Source organism: Urocampus carinirostris, chromosome 10 (assembly GCF_059441175.1).
Source record: "Urocampus carinirostris isolate Australia breed hairy pipefish chromosome 10, RoL_Ucar_1.0, whole genome shotgun sequence".
Taxonomy (NCBI): Eukaryota; Metazoa; Chordata; class Actinopteri; order Syngnathiformes; family Syngnathidae; genus Urocampus; species Urocampus carinirostris.
This window is the reverse complement of record NC_142358.1, coordinates 27,748,504-27,768,456: the sequence shown is the minus strand read 5'-3', so window position 1 is coordinate 27,768,456 and position 19,953 is coordinate 27,748,504. Positions and strand designations below refer to the sequence as shown.

Here is a 19,953-nt window from a genome sequence, read left to right as displayed (position 1 = left end):
AAGGACAGGGAACCAATCAGGTAGCCCTCAGCGGCTGGCTCCAATTGAGCGGGCACAGGTGATACTAATCAGTAATCATGACAAGAGTCTGGGAAATACGGTATATGTAAAAATAGTATGTTTAGCATTTCATTTTAATTAGAATTCGTCAATAATCACTTTTGACATTTTTAGAATATTAAGTGTTTTCCACGTGCTTTTACTTTCGAAAAACCCAAGAGAATTGAGTCATTTTTAACTTGCACGTTCAAATTCATCTTTTCTATTTTAGGTTACATTTGGTGTTTTTCTTTTCACTTCCTTACGTGTCAAATATTCTGACAACGACTGCAGTGACAGCCAAAACTGTCAGCAAGTTATAAAACGTTTTTGTGGAATATAAACATTAAATAAAGCATTTTCTGTAAATTGTTCTACCTTAGAACAAAGTAATAAACATGTTTCAGATTGTGTACAGTTTTCTTAAGAACAAAGCGGATTTGTTAAAATGAGTGATTTGAATTAATAGCCTGATGGACAAGACTGTGAAGTTGTACTCAAGTAGACATGTACAATGTCATTTTAATTTGGAACTTTTCTCATGCATTAACGCAAATCTGTGTATTTTTACAACTAGTGGTCATTATTGCTAAGCAAACGTTTGGCGTAGCACAATGTACCTCAAAGACTTCAGTTGAAATTTGTATTTGGCAAAACCATTTAGTATTTATTGTTGCAAATAAAGGTTTTATGTCAAAACAACGTTGTTTTTTTACTTTATACTTATTTAATCTACTTATCAAGTACTTTTGTTGTGAGTACAAAAATGATTGAATACAGAACTTGAGACCATATTTTACTTGTTTTGGCGCGTTGTATGCATTAGTGGTTGTTTAAAACTGCAATATGAATTAGGTTACATTGAGTTGAGATTTATACAGCTACTCTATGGCATATGTGTCAAAGAGGCGGCAAAACAAAACTTTACACCTATTTTTAATCCAAAATTAGTGGTGCGCACTATACTTGAATAAATAGGGTATTTGAAATTTTAGTAGTAGCAACTTTTTAATCGCGTTATAAATGTAAAAGTGAAAATTAATCTTAGACCATATTTTACTTGTTTTGGCGCGTTGTATGCATTAGTGGTTGTTTAAAACTGCAATATAAATTAGGTTACATTGAGTTGAGATTTATACAGCTACTCTAGGGCATATGTGTCAAAGAGGCGGCCCGCGGGCCGAATTAGGCCCACCAAGGATTTTAATCAGGCCAGCAAGACGACACTGAGAGAAGCGCGAGAGGAACATGAGCTGGAGTGTAAAATATGTCCACTTGATGTCAGCCAAGCCAGGCACCACTCGCAAAGCAACTGTAGTAATATTTCTCTCTCTCCATCTTTCCCTTTTTTCTATTTGTCTTTCTCACCCTCTCTCTCTCTCTCTTGCTCCCATTTTTCCATTTGTCTCTCTCTCTCATTCTTCTTTCTCTCTATCCTTGTTCTTACTTTTTCTCTGACTTTATCACACCCTTTCTTTATCTCTCTGTCATGCTCACTCTTTTCCTCCCCATTCTCTTTGTCTTTTCTTGCGTTCTTCTCATCTTACTCTTTCGATTTATCACGTTTTCTTTCTTTCTTTTTCTGTCTTTCTAAACCCCCCCCCCCCCCCCCCCTCTCTCTCTATTGTGCTCTTTTTCCCTCTCACTTTCTCCCTTTTCCTGTCTTACCTTCTCTTTCGTACTGTCAACCTTGGTCACTGTCCTTTGTTATCACTCTATTTCCTTCTCTGTCTTTTTCTCCCTCTCTCTGAATTTCTCTTTCTCTTAAACCTACTGGTTGGGCCCCCATTTTTTCATTTCTAGCATGTGACGCCCGGCTCAAATGAGTTTGAAACCACTGCTCTCGGGTGTGCAGTTACTCAATTAGAACAGCCTTTTAAATGATTCTAAAATGATGGAATAAAATGTCTACAGTTACTAGTAAGACCATACATTCGAAACAAAGTTTTATTTTGCATTCATTTAAGAGCAGAAATTGATTACTCAATTGTGATTTGATACTTCAGTGTTGCAAAGTGCCTGGTGAATGCCTTTTGCTAGGTACATGTAGTTCGTTTTTTGTTTGCATGCCTTTATGTAAGCAGTGTTCCAAAAACTTAACACATAACTATTGGTAGCTTTGGTAACTATGCGGTTGTAACAAGATGGCGGCATACACGAGTGCACCGGCCAATGGCTCAGCAGCTATTTTTTTTCTTAATTCCCTTTTTACTATTGTTATGATACACCTACAACTTACGCCAGTCTCCAACCACGACCTTGTAAATACATTTGCCTGTTTATCCTGGGTTAGCATTATCCCTTTATTAATATTTTCTCTTTTAAGTTGTTATTACGTATATATCCTGGAGTGCCATGTCTAATCTCCTTGTAAACAATGTTCTCGACATTGTTATCAATGTTCCTCCAAAACTCGTGAGGTAAAATGTGGAGTTCCCCAGGGTTCAATTTTAGGCCCAGTACTTGTTAATTAGTCTGTATATGCTTCCCCTTGGGGTTGTCCTCAGGAGACACAGTGTCAGTTTCCATAGTTATGCAGGTGCCACCCATCTGTACATTGCTGTGTCCCCTTATTACATAAGGTACCATTTTAGAATTCATTCTCGATATTGAGTCATGAATGGCATAAAAACTTCCTACGGCTTAGTCATCAGTCCAGAAAATCAAGAGAAACCTTCACCAAAACTAAAAGATTTTAGACCTTCAAAATGTGTTAGAAATGTGGGTGTTATTTTTTCACTGAGCTCAATGTCATTCCACATATTCAAAATATGACTAAACTTGGGTTGTGTCATGTTTAATCTAATTAAAAACAATGTTTTCTCCATTGTTATCAAAGAGAATAAAGAAAATCCTAATTCTTTTAATATTACACAATGAGTTCCGTTAAGGGCGGTGCAGTGGTTAGCGCGTGTGCGGCACAGTTCTGAGGTCATTAGATTGAACCTCCTTTGTGGAGTTTGCATGTTCTCCCCATGCTTGCGTGGGTTTCCTCCGGGCGCTCTGGTATCCTCCCACATTCCAAAAACATGCATGTCAGGTTAATTGGCCGGTCTGAATTGTCCCTAGGTATAAATGAGTTGTCTGTCTCTGTGCGCCCTGCGACTGGCTGGCGACCAGTTCAGGCTGTCCCCTGCCCACTGCCCAAAGATAGCTGGGATGGGCTTCAGCATCCCTGCGACCCTACTGAGGATAAGCCGTGCAGATAACGGATGGAATGGAATTCCGTTAATATAATCAGACATTTTAGCATTTAAAGTGTGGTAGGATAGAAAATTGCAAAAACATTTATAAGGATTCTTTTTTTTAATCCTGACTCAATCTACTCTCTTCCAAATACAGAAAGTTAACTCATGCAGAAAATAAAAGACAACTCCATTCAAACATGAAACTCTCACAGAGCTGACTGCAGATCACAAACTTGTCATTCTTCACATCCCTAAATGTGTTAGGGGTAATAAACAGTGTACAATGAACATATATGTTAATAGTCAGCTAAAAGTGTACTGTATGTAGTCCATCTCTCAATGCGTGCCTTTCTGCACCATCTGAGTGAAGCGGTTGGTGATGTTCAAGGTGGTGTCAATGAAGCGATCCACGCAGCTCACGAGGCAAGTCTCCGTCCGATAATCCAACTTGGATCCTGGACTGTCCACACACTTGTCCCAACAAACATCTGTGAAGTTGTGCACCTAAAATAAGCAGATACCATAGGAAATTGGTATCATGACCAAAGTATATACATTTCAATCATTAAAAGTAGAGTGATTAGTAGCCATGATTTTAGCTGGAGGACAGCACGGCGGTGCGGTGGTTAGCGCGTGTGCAGTACAGTTCTAAGGTCATGAGATTGAACCTCCTGTGTGGAGTTTGCATGTTCGCCCCGTGCCTGCATGGGTTTCTTCCGGGCACTCTGGTTTCCTCCCACATTCCAAAGACATGCAAGTCTTCTCAAGGTTTATTCCTTTCACTCATGTTGAGGGTTTTTAAGTTTTTCCTGGCCCCCATGTAGGTTTTAGACCAGGGGACGGTGTAATAATAGTCTGTAGTTTGCATATGTGGTCTGTGCAGCCCTCCAAAACTCCTATTTATTAAGGGCGTCACAAATAAACATGACTTGATTTAAAGACGTTGTAATTTTGTAAACACATAACTCATATGTAGTGACGGTATTGTATAACAAGATAAATAAACGTGATGTTTTATACTTTAAATAATTAAAAGTGATATTTTTCAGTTATTTAAATTTACAAGACGGAACAAACGATTCACAATTTAGTCAGTTTAAATCGTATAAAAAATAAATCCGCTATGGCAGAGGGTTTTGAACATAATCAAAGCACAAATCGTCATTTTATTCGATTTATTTTATGTTTATACATATACATAATATGTGATCTTAGTCTATGATTTACCATTCATTCCAAGACTGTACAACTCCACGTTGAGGTACAAACCTGGGCCTGGAACTGAGCCTTCTGCTGTTCAATGGCGATCAATCGCTGAAGCTCTGTGGCTTCTGCTTTTTCCGACACGCTGAGATTGTCAAAGTCGGCCATTAGGTTTGTTAAATTGAAGTTAATAAAACAGTTTTTTAAATGGACGGATTTGAGTAACCGTCAGCAGTGACCTTCCGTGGAGCGTGTTGCGCATGCGCAAAACTGCATATTTACAAGTCATGAAGCCGTAATCATACCTGAAAGTATTTTATTTTTGTTTTTTGTTTTCATCATTAAACATTCTTTCGGCATGTTGTAATTAATATCCAATCCAAGTAATTCAAATTTAAAAATCATTACATTTATAATGATGAAAGAGTCACGGTTTACAAAGAGTACGCACTGTTTCCGGAGAGTACCAGGCCAGAAAGCACCTCAACATTTCAGAATATTTTGAAGAAAAATTGACACATCAAAAACAGCTGGATTTACAAAAATGTAATTCAAAATCCATTTACAAAAATGTAAAATATTTTCTTTTATGTTTATGAACAATGTTATGTATGAGCAAAACGTTCAGTAAATTTTCGCTCGTCTCACATCTAAGATCTTTGTAACAGGATACTTCAAAAATAACTTCCGGGTTACCTCAGATGCCCTTGGTGATCATCATGGCGGCGATTGTTCGGTTAAGTTCGGTTTGTCGCAGAGGAATCAAACGTAAGAAGTCTTGCACGCTTTTCGACTGCTATGATCGTTTTAATCCTTTATGTATTCGAGCTGATCTTCTGGAATGTATGCTGTTTTATGGTTGCTGAGGATTAATACAGTTTCAGTGTCTGTGTTGCGGAAGACTACACATAAATCAGTGTTCTCACGTTAATGACTTTAGCCAAGCAGGTTTATTGAATATACTGTGAATACATCTCGATTTCAGTTTATTCTTTAGTATAGCAATTGAACGTAACCAATTCAACGGAGTAAGACTGGGATGCCGATTATGTCGGCGCAATACGATTGTAAATATACCAAGTGAGATCAAACGAAGTCATTAACATAGTCCTTCTCTTAACTTGTCAATACTCTATCAACTGGGCTTGGATTACTTAATACAATTAAATGTTCCCAGGAAAGTATTTACGCCCAAAAGCCCCTTATAGAAGTTTGGATGACACCAGTGGATATAATTAAACGTATTTGTAAAGCACTTTTCAGTTTACGAATTTAAAGTACTGTATTAAAATCAGTGTACAATAAGACTATAAAGTCCCCTCCTTTATCCCCACCCAACAACCCAAAAGACGTAATACAGACACACGCAACGCTCAAAATACAGTAGAAATAAAAAGTAATTTCAATTAAATGTGATTATGAAGAGGCACAGACTAACCATGTGAGGAAAGGTACTTGATGGAGGGTTATCCACACTGATAAGGGATGGCAGCAGATGGCCTCGGGATTTCAGTCGTTGAACCACACCAATCTGGGCTCCAAACACTGAAATATAAAATATATTTAAAAACAACTGCAGAAAAAACAAAACAAAATTATGGAGTAAAAGATTAAAAGTTAAACAAATCAAAGCTGAATTTAAAAAAAAAAAAAGATCAGTTTTTAGGCATTATACAAAAACTGTGCCTTGTGCCTCATCTTAAAAATATCAAGGGTCCTCACAGACCTGTTGCCCTCCAGCAGACCGTTCCATAGGTGAGGACCAAGGTGGCTGAATGCTGCTCCACCATAGGGTTTGGTCTTTACCCTAGGAACAGTGAACAATCCGCTGCTAGAGGACGTCAGAGACAGAGAGGGTTGATGTAATAAATCAGACGAATATAATAGAATATACCTTTTATTGTCATTGTTACAAAATGGGTTGAACATATTGTGACAGCGAAATTGGGCGTGGCACTCCAGTATCACGTTTAACAGTGAGGATAAAAGAAGATAAAGTAACAAAGAAGATAAGGTTATAATTTATACAATATTTACACAAGCAATGTGGGCATTTCGCATGTTGCATACAGTTTTAGGATCATATTAGTGCAATATGCATTAAGTGCAAAAAATAGTCAACATTGTGGGTGGCGCATGACTGAATACATTTAAAAAGTAGTAAAAACACCTTAAAATTAATTCTTAAACAACACACAAGGGGCAATGCATTGCTTTTTTTTTTTAATTTATTATTATTTTTTTTATGTTCTTTTTAGGAAGACTAAAGAGCGGGGCATTACAAAAATCTAAACGTGAAGATATAAAAGCATGCATCAGCACCTCCGTGTTTGCCCGAGAGAGAAATGGGCGAACTCTGGCTATATTCTTGTAACGATAAAACACAATTTTGGTTGTATTTTTACTATGTGGAAAATAATTGACCTCAAAGTAAAAATGAATGCCCACGTTTTTAATGCAACCTGAACTTCTAAAATCGTGTAGTTTTGGTAAATGTTTCTATCTCTGACTTCAGAGCTGATGACTAAGACCTTTGTTTTGTCCTGGTTGAGCTGTAGGAAGTTCTCTGCCATCCATGACTTGATATCTAAAATGCATTTTTAAAGCGTATCTATAGGTCATCAGGGGATATGGCAATGTACAGCTGGGTGTCGTCAGCGTAACTTTTGGAAATTGACTCAGAGTAAAAAGTACTGGGCTTAAAATTGAACCTTGGGGAACCCCACATGTAATTTCACGAGTTCACAGCTACTAAGAAATGATGGTCTGTGGAATAAAGACGACACCAGTTCAAAACGGTACAAGAGATACCCACCAGGTGTCTGAATCTAGTTCATAACATATGGTGATCTACTGTGTCAAATGCAGCACTGAGATCCAGTAGCACCAGAACTGAAAGTTTATTAAAGTCCATGTTATACCTGATATCATTTAAAATCTTTAAAATGGCAGTCTACTGTGGTTGATCCTAAAACCAGACTGAAACTTCTCTAAAATTCTGTTTCCTTCTACCAAAGAATTCAGCGAAACGAAAACCACTTTTTCTAAAACTTTGCTCAAAAATGATAGGTTGGACACTGGACGATGATTATTAAAAATGCTTTTCAAATGGGGCTCTCACCACCGGCGTTCTAAAGGCGGCAGGGATAACGCCCGGCTAGAGAGAGCAATTGACTATTCTTAAAATGTGTTCCTCAAAAAAATCCATAAAATGTTGTTAAAAGCGATGTGGGAATTGTGTCGAAAAGGCAAGTTGTTGGGTTGACTTGGCATCGTAAAGATGATTGATAATACTCGATCCATCCAATCATTATCTGCACCGCCTATCCTCAGTAGGGTCGCGGTGGTGCTGGAGCCCATCCCAGCCATCTCTGGGCAGTGGGCAGGGGACACCCGGAACTGGTTGCCAGCCAATCGCATGGCACACAGGGACAGACAATTTGCTCGCTCATTCACACTTAGGGACAATTTGGACCGGCCAATTAACCTGACATGCATGTTTTTGGAATATGGGAGGTAGCCGGAGTGCTCAGAGGAAACTCACACAAGCACGGGAAGAACATGCAAAATCAACACAGGAGGTTCGATCTCATGACCTCAGAACTCTGCCGGGCACGCGCTTACCACTGCGCCGCTGTGCTGCCTTTGATGATACTCCTTTATTAAATGAGTGCACTGAAAAAAAGAGAACAAACACAAAAGCATTTTTTACGACAGAGCTAACTTACTACAGTTGAGCTATTTCAATTTATTAATACTTACTTTGTGTGTGTGTCATTCCATTCATTCCCAAAGTCAATTGGTTGGGCTTCAACTATAGAAGAAGCAAGCCACTTCTTAAGTCTCCCACACACCTGAAGCCATCTGCGTGAGGCATTTGCCATTGACGCCTTGGGCTGCAGAAAGCCAACAGCAAAGTGCCCTTGCATACCTGAAGCTGTCTTCAGCAGCACGGTTTTCCTCTGTCCTCCAAGTTGTTTACCTCACGTATTTTCGGATCATAACACCATTCAAATTAGAGACTACCATGAAGTTGGCTAGCAACTACGAATACAGTATTTGGTAAGGCGCCGAAAGAAAAGGCATGAGGGCCGTGTCGCGAAAAATGTTAGCCCTATATGTTGTTATTGGTGAATGCAGCAGCAACCAACTTGTCGTTTGTGAACAAAATGGCTCTATTAGCAGGCTCTTGGAAGTGGATGAGCTGGATACCCACTAATCAAGAGTCAGTTCCCTTCAAGGCGCTATTTTTTCCCTTGAGGTTGGCCAAAAAGCCTTTTTTAGGATTCTATGCTTTTGACTTTTAATATGTTAAAATTGTAGACTAAATATTTTAATTTGTTTCCTGTTTTGTCCAGTGTTAATGTTTAAAGTGTTAATTTTGCTTTATTTCCCCCTTTTTAAGTTATTCATAGTGATACCTATATATATATATATATACCACAGCCATATCCCCCTAGTGGGATGTGGCTAGAGTCATTTCTGACTCTTTTTTTGGGAGATTGATTTAGAGGAGGGGATTCCCAGCCCCCTCGCTCAACCCAACTGAGGTGTTGGAAGTCATTAGGTGACCAAATCCCCCCCAGTACCAACCCCTAATGCTGAACGCCAAGCAGGGAGGCAACGGGTACCAATGTTCAAGTCTTAGGTATGACTCTGCCGAAGCTTGAACCACAACCTCTCAGTCTCGAGGCGGGCGCCTTACCCCCAAGTCCACCGAGCACGGCGGTGCAGTGGTTAGCGCATGTGCGGCACAGTTCATGTCATGGGAACCTCCTGCGTGGGTTCAAATCCAGCTCCAGACTTCCTGTGCGGAGTTTGTATGTTTTCCCCGTGCTTGCGTGGGTTTTCCTCGGCGCACTCCGGTTTTCTCCCACATTCCAAAAACATGCATTTTAGGTGAATTGGCCGGTCCAAAATGTCCCTAGGTGTGAATGAGCGAGCGAGTGAGTTGTCTGTCCCCCGTGTGCCCTGCGATTGGCTGGCAACCAGTTCAGTGTGTCCCCTACCCAGAGATGACTGGGATGCCCCCAAAACTCCACTATCTTAGTTTCATCTTTATTGCGCTTTTAGTTTAAAAGTAATGGTCAGCAATTCTAATGTAGGTCATCTGTGTACAGGATGATCTGTGATAAAAATCAATCACTTTAAATTGCCACCCAATCATTTGCTTGTCAGTTATGTATTATTTAATACTGTACCCTTTTAGCAAGTCAGTGCAAAATGAAAATTTTATTTTGTGTGTGTGTGTGTGTGTGTATATTTATTTTGCATATTTGGTTTGGAAACTATATTTTAATTTCGGTGCATCCCTAATTATTATGCCATAACTAAGCAGTTACAACATAGTGGTATTTTTTAGCTAGCAGGAGAATTGATTTACTGCAAAGTAATCACGGTCCTCGCGTATAGCATTTGAATGGAACAAAATCAGTCAATAGAACCACATCGGGAAAAACCCTAAACAGGAAAAAGAGAGAGTTGTCTTTAATGAGTACAAATATGTGTCAGCACAGTTTTGTTTGTTTTCGAACTGAACAGTCACAAATCTCAATCGTGTTCTTTATTTTTTAATGCGTATTTTTCCTTTTTAGCCCTGTTCTACCAAAGCACCCTGCTGTCAAGGCCCTTGGCTGTACCACACAAACAACAGGAGCAAACGTATCTGCTCACAGCAAGGATTCATGCATCCCAAACTCTGAATGGTGAGTGTACGAGTTTCCTTTCAGCTAATGTAAGTGGGATGACTTGTCGATGAAAGCTGGTTGGTTGTGTAACTTTAGCAATTTTTCCATGCCCGAAGAAAAGACACATTCCACTATTTATTTTCTCGTCCTTAGCTCAAAACCCCAAAACATGATCTAGAAATTTTTAAAAACGCGACCTGGCAATTTAATCTACATCATGATTAAAGCTCACAAATCTATTAAACAACAGATAATCTCAATATGAAACTATAAGTCATAATTTATTTGAAAAAAATAAAAAGTCATGTTTATTTGTATATCCCTTTATCACAAAAAGTCTCAAAGGGCTGCACAGAGCACAATAACTACAAGAAAATAACTAGCAAAATATCACAATATAAAATATTTTTGTGGGAATGGATGAAGGACACCAAGCTCTAAAGTGGTTTGGTCGCTCATGTGTAAAACATACCCATTTATGTTAACAGACCACAACCAATTACTTTTTCAAAATATATATAGAATTTTGCAAGTGTCGACTAACAATGTTCCCTAGTAGCCTGTGTGACATAATTGTCCGTCATCTTGTTGCTACAGGTAGCCAAAAACAAACGGTTTGGCGAAAATGAGTAAAAATCGTGCAGTTTGGTCACTTTGAGTCTCTATAGTTTATATTCTTATTTGTGCTTTTTAGCCTTTTTCAGTTGCATATAAATTTAAAAAAATGCTAAAAAGCAAAACATTGCTGCAAAATGGTGGGTGGGAATTCTAGGTGCATTACATAATACTGCACGGGGCGGCAGTGGCTTAGGAGGTAGAGTTCTCGTCTTGGGATCAAGAGATCACAGTTCGAATCCCGGCTCCTCCGTGTTACATGTCGAAGTGTCCTTGGGTAAGACACTGAACCCCGAATACCACCAATAAGCAGGTTAGCGCCTTACATGGCTGCACGGCCGCTATTGGGAAATGTGAAGCACACTGTAAAGCGCTTTGTGTAGTCTTGACTTGAAAAGCGCTATATAAATGCAGATCATTTCATTTAATTTTAAAAATATTTCCATTAAAAATTACCTTTTGTGGGGAAGACCCCCTGCTAACATGGCTGTCATGGAGTCATACTTGTTTATCACATTTTTACAAAGAGTATAATGCTAAATTTGGAACTGACAAAGACGAATTACTGTGTTGTACAACGGGGCTTCTTGAATGAACTGGAAACTTCTATATCATAATTAAAAAAAGAATAGTCTTAATTGATGATATTAAGTTTTGACTAACAAGTTTAATGAGTTAAATTTAGGGAAAATTGTTGATTTTTGGATCTTTCGTTTGGACGGACAAAATTTGTTTTTCTCTGAAATAACAAATGAAACAAATCCAGATATCCACTATGTGTATGATGAACTTCTCAATTGGGAAAAATATTAAGCATTTATCATATTTTCTGGATTATACGGCGCACACAAAAACCTTAAATTTGCCCAAAAAAGTTTAAGAATATAGACACGGAAATACGGTAAATAAAATCAGTAATGCATTATAACAACTAAGTGCTTCAATATACGTTACCCAATTATGGAATAATCAATTCATCTTAGTTGTGAAATTAGATTCACTGATATTTGTTTAAACGAAATATGTTTATTTTGGAGGTTTTGTTTTTCAAATGCAAACCTTGCCCTAACTGTAGTTCAATTTCATGCGCCTTATAATTCGGTGTGCCTTATACATGAAAACAAGTCTTTCACTTGGGTGTTATTTTGAAGCTCCGCCTTATAATCAGGGGGCACCTTATAGTCCGAGAAACAGTACAGTAAATAGCCCCCGACCCCTAAGAAAAAAAATAGCACAATATCATAAATGCCACAATATCGCCATTGAAGGACTTTATTTTAATCTTCTCAGTTCGTTTTCCATCCATTTTGTCTCTAAAAGCACTGCCCATTTCTCATCATTTAAAGCGAGCTCCGGCTCCAAAGCCGCCTCTCTGCATTGGACAGCCGAGCGAGTGTTGAGCATCCTCCTTCTGGCCATGGCACCCGTTGCCTATTTCCACCCGGTCCCTGCTATAGATTACTCTTTGGCTGCGGCGCTCACCCTACATGGACACTGGTAAGATGCACGGAGTTGTCAATCCAATTATTCTGATATTAACCCACAGCAAATATATCATCTTGTACTCTAATGCAGTGTTTTTCAACTAGTGTGTCGGGGCACACTAGTGTGCCGTGAGACCTTTTCTAGTGTGCCACAGGAAATTGTCCAATTTTATTATTTTATTCTTGTTTTATTAGTATTTAAATAAAACATAGCTTTTTGCAATTAATCATCCAACTGTAACGTTCATCCACACTGGTAGGTGGCAGCATTTACTTTCTCTCTTTTTATAAAGTAATTCTCTGAACATGAGACAGAACAGGTACAAATATGTATTAACCAACAGAAAATAACGATTTTTAAATATCTTGATAATCTTCCCAAAAAGATTGAAAAAGGTTAGAATGTATTAAATCATGTTTTGTATTCCTAAAAAATCCTTTTTACTCATTTTTAGTTTGTTTTCTAAAAAAAAGTCAAGTCATTTTTATTTATATAGCCCTTAATCACAAGGGCTGCACAGACCACAGATTATTGCAAACTACAGACTCTTATTACACCATTCCCTGATCTAAAACGTACACGAGGGCAAGGAAAAAAATCAAAAACCTCAACATGAGGAAAACTGCATAAAATATAACTAAACTTGAAAATAGATAAAACGTATAATTAAATTAAAAAAATATAAAATACAATCCCAAATCACAGCAAAATCATGAACCAGAATGAATAAATTGGTTTACCTCCTGACCCACGGTGACCACAAATGATGATAAAATTGTTGATGTTATCTGTACAGTATTTTATTTACACAGCCCTTTACCACAGTCCTTTCAGTGTACCAAAGTGCTTATACCTATACTTTATACTGTCATTTTGTCAACATGATCATATAAGAAAAAAAACAACAACATGAAACTTGTACTGGCAATCCATCTTTAAATATTTTCTACAGACGGTGTGCCTCAATTTTTTTTCATGAAAATAAGTGTGCCTTGTGTCAGAAAAAGGTTGAAAAACACTGCTCTAATACATTGATAGATTGCATTAATTATACCTTAGAGTCGGTGTTTGACTGTATTTCTTGAATAACTACAAAACAATTCTAAAGGAGTGTCATTTATTTGCCGGCAGATTTATAACTAGTTACAATTGAAGACCCATTATGAATACTGTTAGTGGCCGAGCGGAATAAACAACATCCCGCATCTACGATACTAACAGATCCATCAACAAAAAGGTATTTGAGAACTGCTACAGGATACCTTGTTTTGGCCTTGACCTTTAATTGCAGGCAAGACATTTGGACTGGATCATGTTCCAGCATGCTTTGCAAAGCTGTGGACAACATTTGCCTTGTCCAGGTCCAACAAAATTGACCAGAAGTTTAAGTAGGAATAAAATAAAACACTATTCAGAAAATTAAGGAGAAAGGAGGTTGTTCAACCGTGTCCACACTGCATTGTACTTAGTTAACAGTTGAATTGGGATCTGGAACTCTTACTTGATGAACAACGTTCGAGTGAAAATTGTGCACCCAACTTGTACCTGCTCGAAGAAATTTCCTCTGAACAGTAGGGCTGCATGTATTGACGATTTGAATTGTCAACTAGTTACGGACTATTGACATGATTAATAGAATATTGGATAAGTATTCATTTTTTTCTTAATTTAAGCATGAAGTTGATTTAATTACGTGGCGAAGGATACTAAACACAAGAAAATGGGTTCAATTTATTGAGCATACTGCGGATTCGTCCATAAATTGAATAAAAATGCTATACCTGAAACCAATTAAGCACAGTCGTCAGTCTGTAGGGACTTAAATCCATAGATGAACATCTGTCCTTTTTTTATTAACAGGCCAATAAATAACTTTTTTTTTAAATCCCTGTTACCCCCGCATGTTCAACATAGGATGGTTTAATCTGGCCAGCCATATTATTCTGAGTATGTTTAAAAAGAACAGTCGCAGTGAACACAGACAATTCATATATTAACATATATGCATAACAAATCTACAGTGCAGGTCATTGAAACCGTATTGGCTTGAATGTTACTTAAATCTGAAACAGTTTTTTTCTACTGACGTGCTTTCTCTTTAAATGTTACTGAGTCACAGAGTCACTGCATGGTCTGCTTTTCGGGTGGACTTTTTATTCACCGTATTCAAGCTAAAATGTCCCAAAATCTGGAAGTTTTGGTATGCGTACTTGATGTTGACATGAAATGAAATGATCTGCATTTATATACCGCTTTTCAAGTCAAGACTTCCCAAAGCGCTTTACAGTGTGCTTCACATTTCCCAATAGCGGCCGTGCAGCCATGTAAGGCACTAACCTGCTTATTGGGGGTATTTGGGGTTCAGTGTCTTACCCAAGGACACTTCGACATGTAACACGGAGGAGCCGGGATTCGAACTGTGATCTCTTGATCCCAAGACAAGCGCTTTATCTCCCTCCATGGTCAGCAGGGATTATAATCACATAAGATGCCTCACTCTGTCAGGGGACAACAGTCAATAATGGAATTCATATCAATTTTTGTCAACAATGACTACAAATCGTTGCGGCACTTCTGTGCAGTATCTCCACTCTTAGTCCAAGTCTTTGTTTAATCAAGAAATGACAAAACACTTAACTCAACCTAAGGGCTTTCGTGGCAGAGGCTACTCCAAACCTAGAAAAAAGGGCGTCGGACTGCTACAATCCAGCTGTTTGCAAAAAACCGCCTAGCCCTGATTAGTTCCGTCTGGTTGCAGAGCGGCAAAGGTCCCTTGAGCTTAGTGTCCGAAAAATGCGCTGGTCCATCAGTTAGAGCAAGCACTAGACAGCCTGGCAGGCGCAGGCCACAAATCCCAGTCACGAGTGGTGATAAATCCCCCTGAGCTAAGGCCCGCAGGCCAGGTGGATATCTTAAGAAGGTCGGGTTGCGTCCTCTTTGACCACAACTAGTGAGACAAATATCCTGGTGTCATTTTGGTGGCGGCAAAGGTGCAACGAGGTGTAAAATAAAGGCTAAGAAGTTCCTCACATGGAGACCGCGCTTGATAGGATTAAAAAGATTCAAGCTCCAAAGAATGTTGGCAATGAATGAAGCCAATGAAGCTGGTCCAAATGATTGAGCATAGACCATTAGCCACGGCATCAATTGTATTCATTGTCTATGCTTGATATTGAGACAAATATTGTAGTTTAACGTTAAAAAGAATGTGTGTAGTGTAGCGCCACTATGAAAGGTGAATCCACCCCATTTTTTTAAAGCGTTAAATGCACCTCCACCAAAATAAACACCATTCTGTGTTAGCATTTTTCATAATTTTTGCAATGTCTGCATCTAGTGACAAGTTTTGTTGAAATTCGAGTGTTAAACTAGTGTTGCTCTCTTCTTTGTCTAAAACTATTATTGTCATTCTATTTACGGATAGTATCAACACCAAAAACTGGTATTGACTTCCTTGCCGAAGGCCGGCACCCATTTACTGTATATACTCTCATATAAGCCAAGCACTTAAAATTGCTTTCAATTAGCCTCACACCCAAAAGAAATATGCACCCAAAATATTAATAAAACGTACATACTCACCAACGCTACCGATTTTACGCATTATCCTACCTCTTTTCTCACCCTAAAAATGCCGACTGATCTTTAAAAACCAAAAAAACTGCAGCCTTTTCAATTTGAAACAGAATTAGACTGTCTTGATTCGAGACTTGTATTTTAGTCTAGGACTGCTTTACAAATTATTTTGATTAGATTTATTTTGAAGTAAGACGTAAGTCTTTGTGTGTGAATAAACGTTTCCAATTATCACATTCGAGTTTCATTTCGGTAAAAGTTTGCCTCTATAGCCGCTGTCCTACTTATGAACATGATCGTAAGTTCAATGTTATATTTTTTTTATAATATATGTTTATGGTTTATATAATATATGTTAAAGGCTTCTATAAGTAACCTGTGTTGTTTTGTATTAACATTTCATAAAGTAATAGGCTCTGTAAAGATAAAGTTAAGTTTAACTTACTTTTGGAAGAGAAGCTTCAAGAGGTCCTCCTCTGTGTCAGAGTGGGCGAAAAAAAGTCATTTCAAAAGAAACGGCTCGCCACTTTACACCAACCATATTGAATGGATGCACGAGATATTAAACAGTAAAAATGTAAAAGTTCTTGGCACGCTGGAGATGCAGTGTACAATGTTTACACACGAACTAGGGAGAGGATGCTGGGTGATGGCTCACCACTCCACACGACGGAAAAAGGCACTACAGCACTGTACTCTACTCAGAAAAAGTTGCACACAATACAAAATCTAACGTACAGCAATGTCCAGATAGTTTTCGAAATCCCGAAAAAAATGTTCGTATCTACCGTTTTTCGCAACTCCAATGTTAGTAAGTAGGGCAGTGTCTGTACCAGTTTTAATCAAGCACTTGTTGTTTGTTTGGTTTTTATATTGTTGAGAGGGATCAGGTTTCGTGTGGAAAAATGGAGTGCACAATGAAAACGACTGCATTTTAATGTCAAAAGGTTGGCATGTACGAACGCCAACTATTTTTTTAAATGTGTAGATTATATAGATAAATTTACCAGCAATAAAAAATAAAACGTTAACATTTTACTATACTGTGCTTTGACGGCAAGAACTAAATTTTCATATTTGACAGTTATTTCCTTCTTAGACTCGATTATTGTTGTCACTGTCTCCCTTTTTTCCTTACCCTTATCACGGACCTTCTTGGGACCCATTATTATTTAACAATCACAATGAAATGAGATGTGGTCACTCTCAAACGCAATCGAAACGACCCTAATTGACAGCCTGACAAGGGGGTAGCATACAAGATGAGGGCTGAGATACGGAGGCCAGGTGTAGCTTTTAGGTCAGCGAGATAGTCCAAGCGCAGCTAAACCATAAAAGAACCTGGAAAAAGCGATCCAACCATTTTTTCAACCGCATCAAGCTTTCTAATTCAACTCTCATTTCAAAGGAAACGTCTCGCCTCTTCTTTACACTTTACACCAACCATATTGAAAGAATGCACGAGATATTAAACAATACAATTTTAAAAGTTCTTAGCGCGCTGGATATACAGTATAGAATGTTTACACACAAACTAGGAAGAGGAAGCCAGCTCAGGCTGGATGCTGGGTGAGCTCTCACAGACCCACATGCCGCTAGCGGTGGAAAGAAGCACTACAGCATTGTCCTCTACTCGGAAAAAGGTGCACACAATACAAAATCTAACTTACAGCAATGTCCAGATATTTTTCGACATCCCGAAAAAAATGTTCGTATCTACCGTTTTTCGTAAGTAGGGAGAAAAAGGGGGAGAGAATATACCTTTATTGTCCATGTTACAAAATGAGTTGAACATATTGTGATAACGAAATTGGACGTGGCACTCCAGTTACACATATAGACTCTAAAAGATATAAAGAATTTGGATATATATGAGCACAAAATATTTACACAAGAAAGTGTGGGCATGTAAAAGCAGAAGATATTTATATTGGGTGTTTACCTACAGGGGATCGTATTAGTGCAATATGTAGTAGTGCAAATAGGCAACATTATGCAAAGTAAGCATTTTACATCTTTTTGAGGTAGTGGGTTTGCATTTTGGAGCGTTTGTATATCAAACGTTCAAACTCAGACTTTTTCTGTCCGATAGGGGTTTAGGGCAAGTGTTGACGGATTACGTCCACGGGGACACCAAGATCAAGATTGCCAACGCGGGTCTCTTCCTCCTGTCCACGGTGACGTTCGCCGGCCTCTGCTACTTCAACTACAACGATGTCGGCATCTGCAAAGCCGTCGCCATGCTTTGGAGAAAATGAACAGGAATGCCAACTGCCCAGCTCGGAAGAGCGACCCTCACGGATTCATGTCAATTTCTTATAAACGCACCTAAGCCGATATTTCCAGTGATTTACCGGTGTGCAGTTGTCCTTCGTATTAATCATGTCTGCTCACGTCTGTCAACGGTATTATTGAGAGCTGATTTCTGACCTGCTCGGTGGGAATACACTCGTCATAGCTCACTCTTGGCAATAATGTCGGATTATTTTCACACTATATCTAATGTAAGTGACTCATCAGAGCACCCTATTTCCCCCATCCCGATTTTTATTTCCCCGCTATGATTCTATCAGTTGGAAGATGTCCAACTATGTTTGGTTTCAATTGCACCATGTACATAACTTTCGAGCTTTGCTGATTTATGATGTGCTACGTTCTTGTATTTTAATGTTGCATTTGAGACACTTCATAATGGTCAGAAGGATTTATCATGATCAAACAAAGCCTGTCCTTTACTGTATGTCTAAGCTTTACTGTAGACCATTTCAACAAATAAATTATGTTTTCATTGTATCTTTTAAGAAAGGTGAGCAGTTTTTTTATTTGAAACTGCTTTTTGGTGGAATGAGTAAGAATTTTGCTGGTGGAGCCTTAATTTTACTTGGTTAGTCGTAGTGATGGGAATTCTGGCTCTTTCTGTTTTGGCTTGGCTCCCAAACGGGTCTTCGGAAATTGGTGTGCAGTTCTCAGGTGCCTGTGGAGGTTTTATTTAAAGACACCAATATGATTAAAGTTTCCTAATTTGGCTCATTTTCCTGGTTTCACTTCAGTTTTTGGTGTTGTCCTTCCTACTGTCTCCTCTCGAACCGACCTTGTGATTGTCCTGTGAGCACATGTATGCTGCTGCCCCTTTCCGTTTTGCTCTCTGGTAGCCAAGAGTACCAGATAATAAAAACAATTCATAGACACAGTGAGTCAATAATAACACGATGACGATTCACGTGCACCGTCAAGAGGAAAAATGAGAGATTGAACGGGGTTCAGCGACCAGCAGCTATGGAGCCACATGCAGCTCTTTGGCACTACTTAGTGATTTTTTTTTTTTTCAAAAATGCTTGATAATGGAAAGTTATATGGTTTGTGTAAGAAGGACAAACACGATACATTCTTCACACGCACGCATGTACGTTTGCTTCCTTATTAGGCTTATATAAGGCTTTTAATTGTTTGTGGCTTCAAACAAGATTTTGTTTAATATGGCTCAACATTTTGGGTTGCCTAACCTACAGAGCTGACATAATTGTCGACCATCTCGCTGCTACGGGTACCCTCAAAATCCAAAATGAGAAATGAAATGATCTGCATTTACAGGGAGTGCAGAATTATTAGGCAAGTTGTATTTTTGAGGATTAATTTTATTATTGAACAACAACCATGTTCTTAATGAACCCAAAAGTCTCAATAATATCAAAGCTGAATATTTTGGAAGTTGGAGTGGGGCTTTTTTAGTTTTAGCTATTTTAGGAGGATATCTGTGTGTGCAGGTGACTATTACTGTGCATAATTATTAGGCAACTTAACAAAAAACAAATGTATACCCATTTCAATTATTTATTTTCATCAGGGAAACCAATATAACAGCTCAACATTCACAAATATACATTTCTGACATTCAAAAACAAAACAAAAACAAATCAGTGACCAATATAGCCACCTTTCTTTGCAAGGACACTCAAAAGCCTGCCATCCATGGATTCTGTCAGTGCTTTGATCTGTTCACGATCAACATTGCGTGCAGCAGCAACCACAGCCTCCCAGACACTGTTCAGAGAGGTGTACTGTTTTCCCTCCTTGTAAATCTCACATTTGATGAGGGACCACAGGTTCTCTATGGGGTTCAGATCAGGTGAACAAGGAGGCCATGTCATTAGTTTTTCTTC

At 38.5% G+C, this 19,953-nt stretch overlaps 2 protein-coding genes across 2 annotated transcripts; one reads left to right on the top strand and one right to left on the bottom strand.

Annotated features, from left to right (window-relative positions):
• Window positions 1-3,326: 3,326 nt before the first annotated feature.
• Window positions 3,327-4,709, bottom strand: timm8b (translocase of inner mitochondrial membrane 8 homolog B (yeast)). The gene is made up of 2 exons (XM_088345475.1): window positions 4,497-4,709; window positions 3,327-3,731 (listed from the first exon to the last, which is right to left on the bottom strand). Exons 1-2 carry the CDS (start codon window positions 4,596-4,598, stop codon window positions 3,564-3,566), a joined length of 270 nt encoding a protein of 89 aa, XP_088201601.1. The 5' UTR covers window positions 4,599-4,709; the 3' UTR covers window positions 3,327-3,563.
• Window positions 4,710-5,121: 412 nt separating this feature from the next.
• On the top strand, window positions 5,122-18,823 carry sdhdb (succinate dehydrogenase complex, subunit D, integral membrane protein b). The gene is made up of 4 exons (XM_088345416.1): window positions 5,122-5,198; window positions 10,025-10,135; window positions 12,079-12,229; window positions 17,886-18,823. The coding sequence occupies exons 1-4, from the start codon at window positions 5,132-5,134 to the stop codon at window positions 18,049-18,051; spliced, it is 495 nt and encodes a 164-aa protein (XP_088201542.1). The 5' UTR covers window positions 5,122-5,131; the 3' UTR covers window positions 18,052-18,823.
• The last annotated feature ends 1,130 nt before the right edge of the window (window positions 18,824-19,953 follow it).

What these genes read in the sequence shown, in the direction of transcription:
- sdhdb (XM_088345416.1), top strand. Translation starts at nt 5,132, where the DNA reads ATGCCCTTGGTGATCATCATGGCGGCGATTGTTCGGTTAAGTTCGGTT. An exon ending in TTGTCGCAGAGGAATCAAAC is followed by an intron (nt 5,199 to 10,024) that starts GTAAGAAGTCTT and finishes TTTCCTTTTTAG; the next exon opens with CCCTGTTCTACCAAAGCACC. An exon ending in TGCATCCCAAACTCTGAATG is followed by an intron (nt 10,136 to 12,078) that starts GTGAGTGTACGA and finishes CATCATTTAAAG; the next exon opens with CGAGCTCCGGCTCCAAAGCC.
- timm8b (XM_088345475.1), bottom strand. Translation starts at nt 4,598, where the DNA reads ATGGCCGACTTTGACAATCTCAGCGTGTCGGAAAAAGCAGAAGCCACA. An exon ending in AGGCTCAGTTCCAGGCCCAG is followed by an intron (nt 3,732 to 4,496) that starts GTTTGTACCTCA and finishes TGCTTATTTTAG; the next exon opens with GTGCACAACTTCACAGATGT.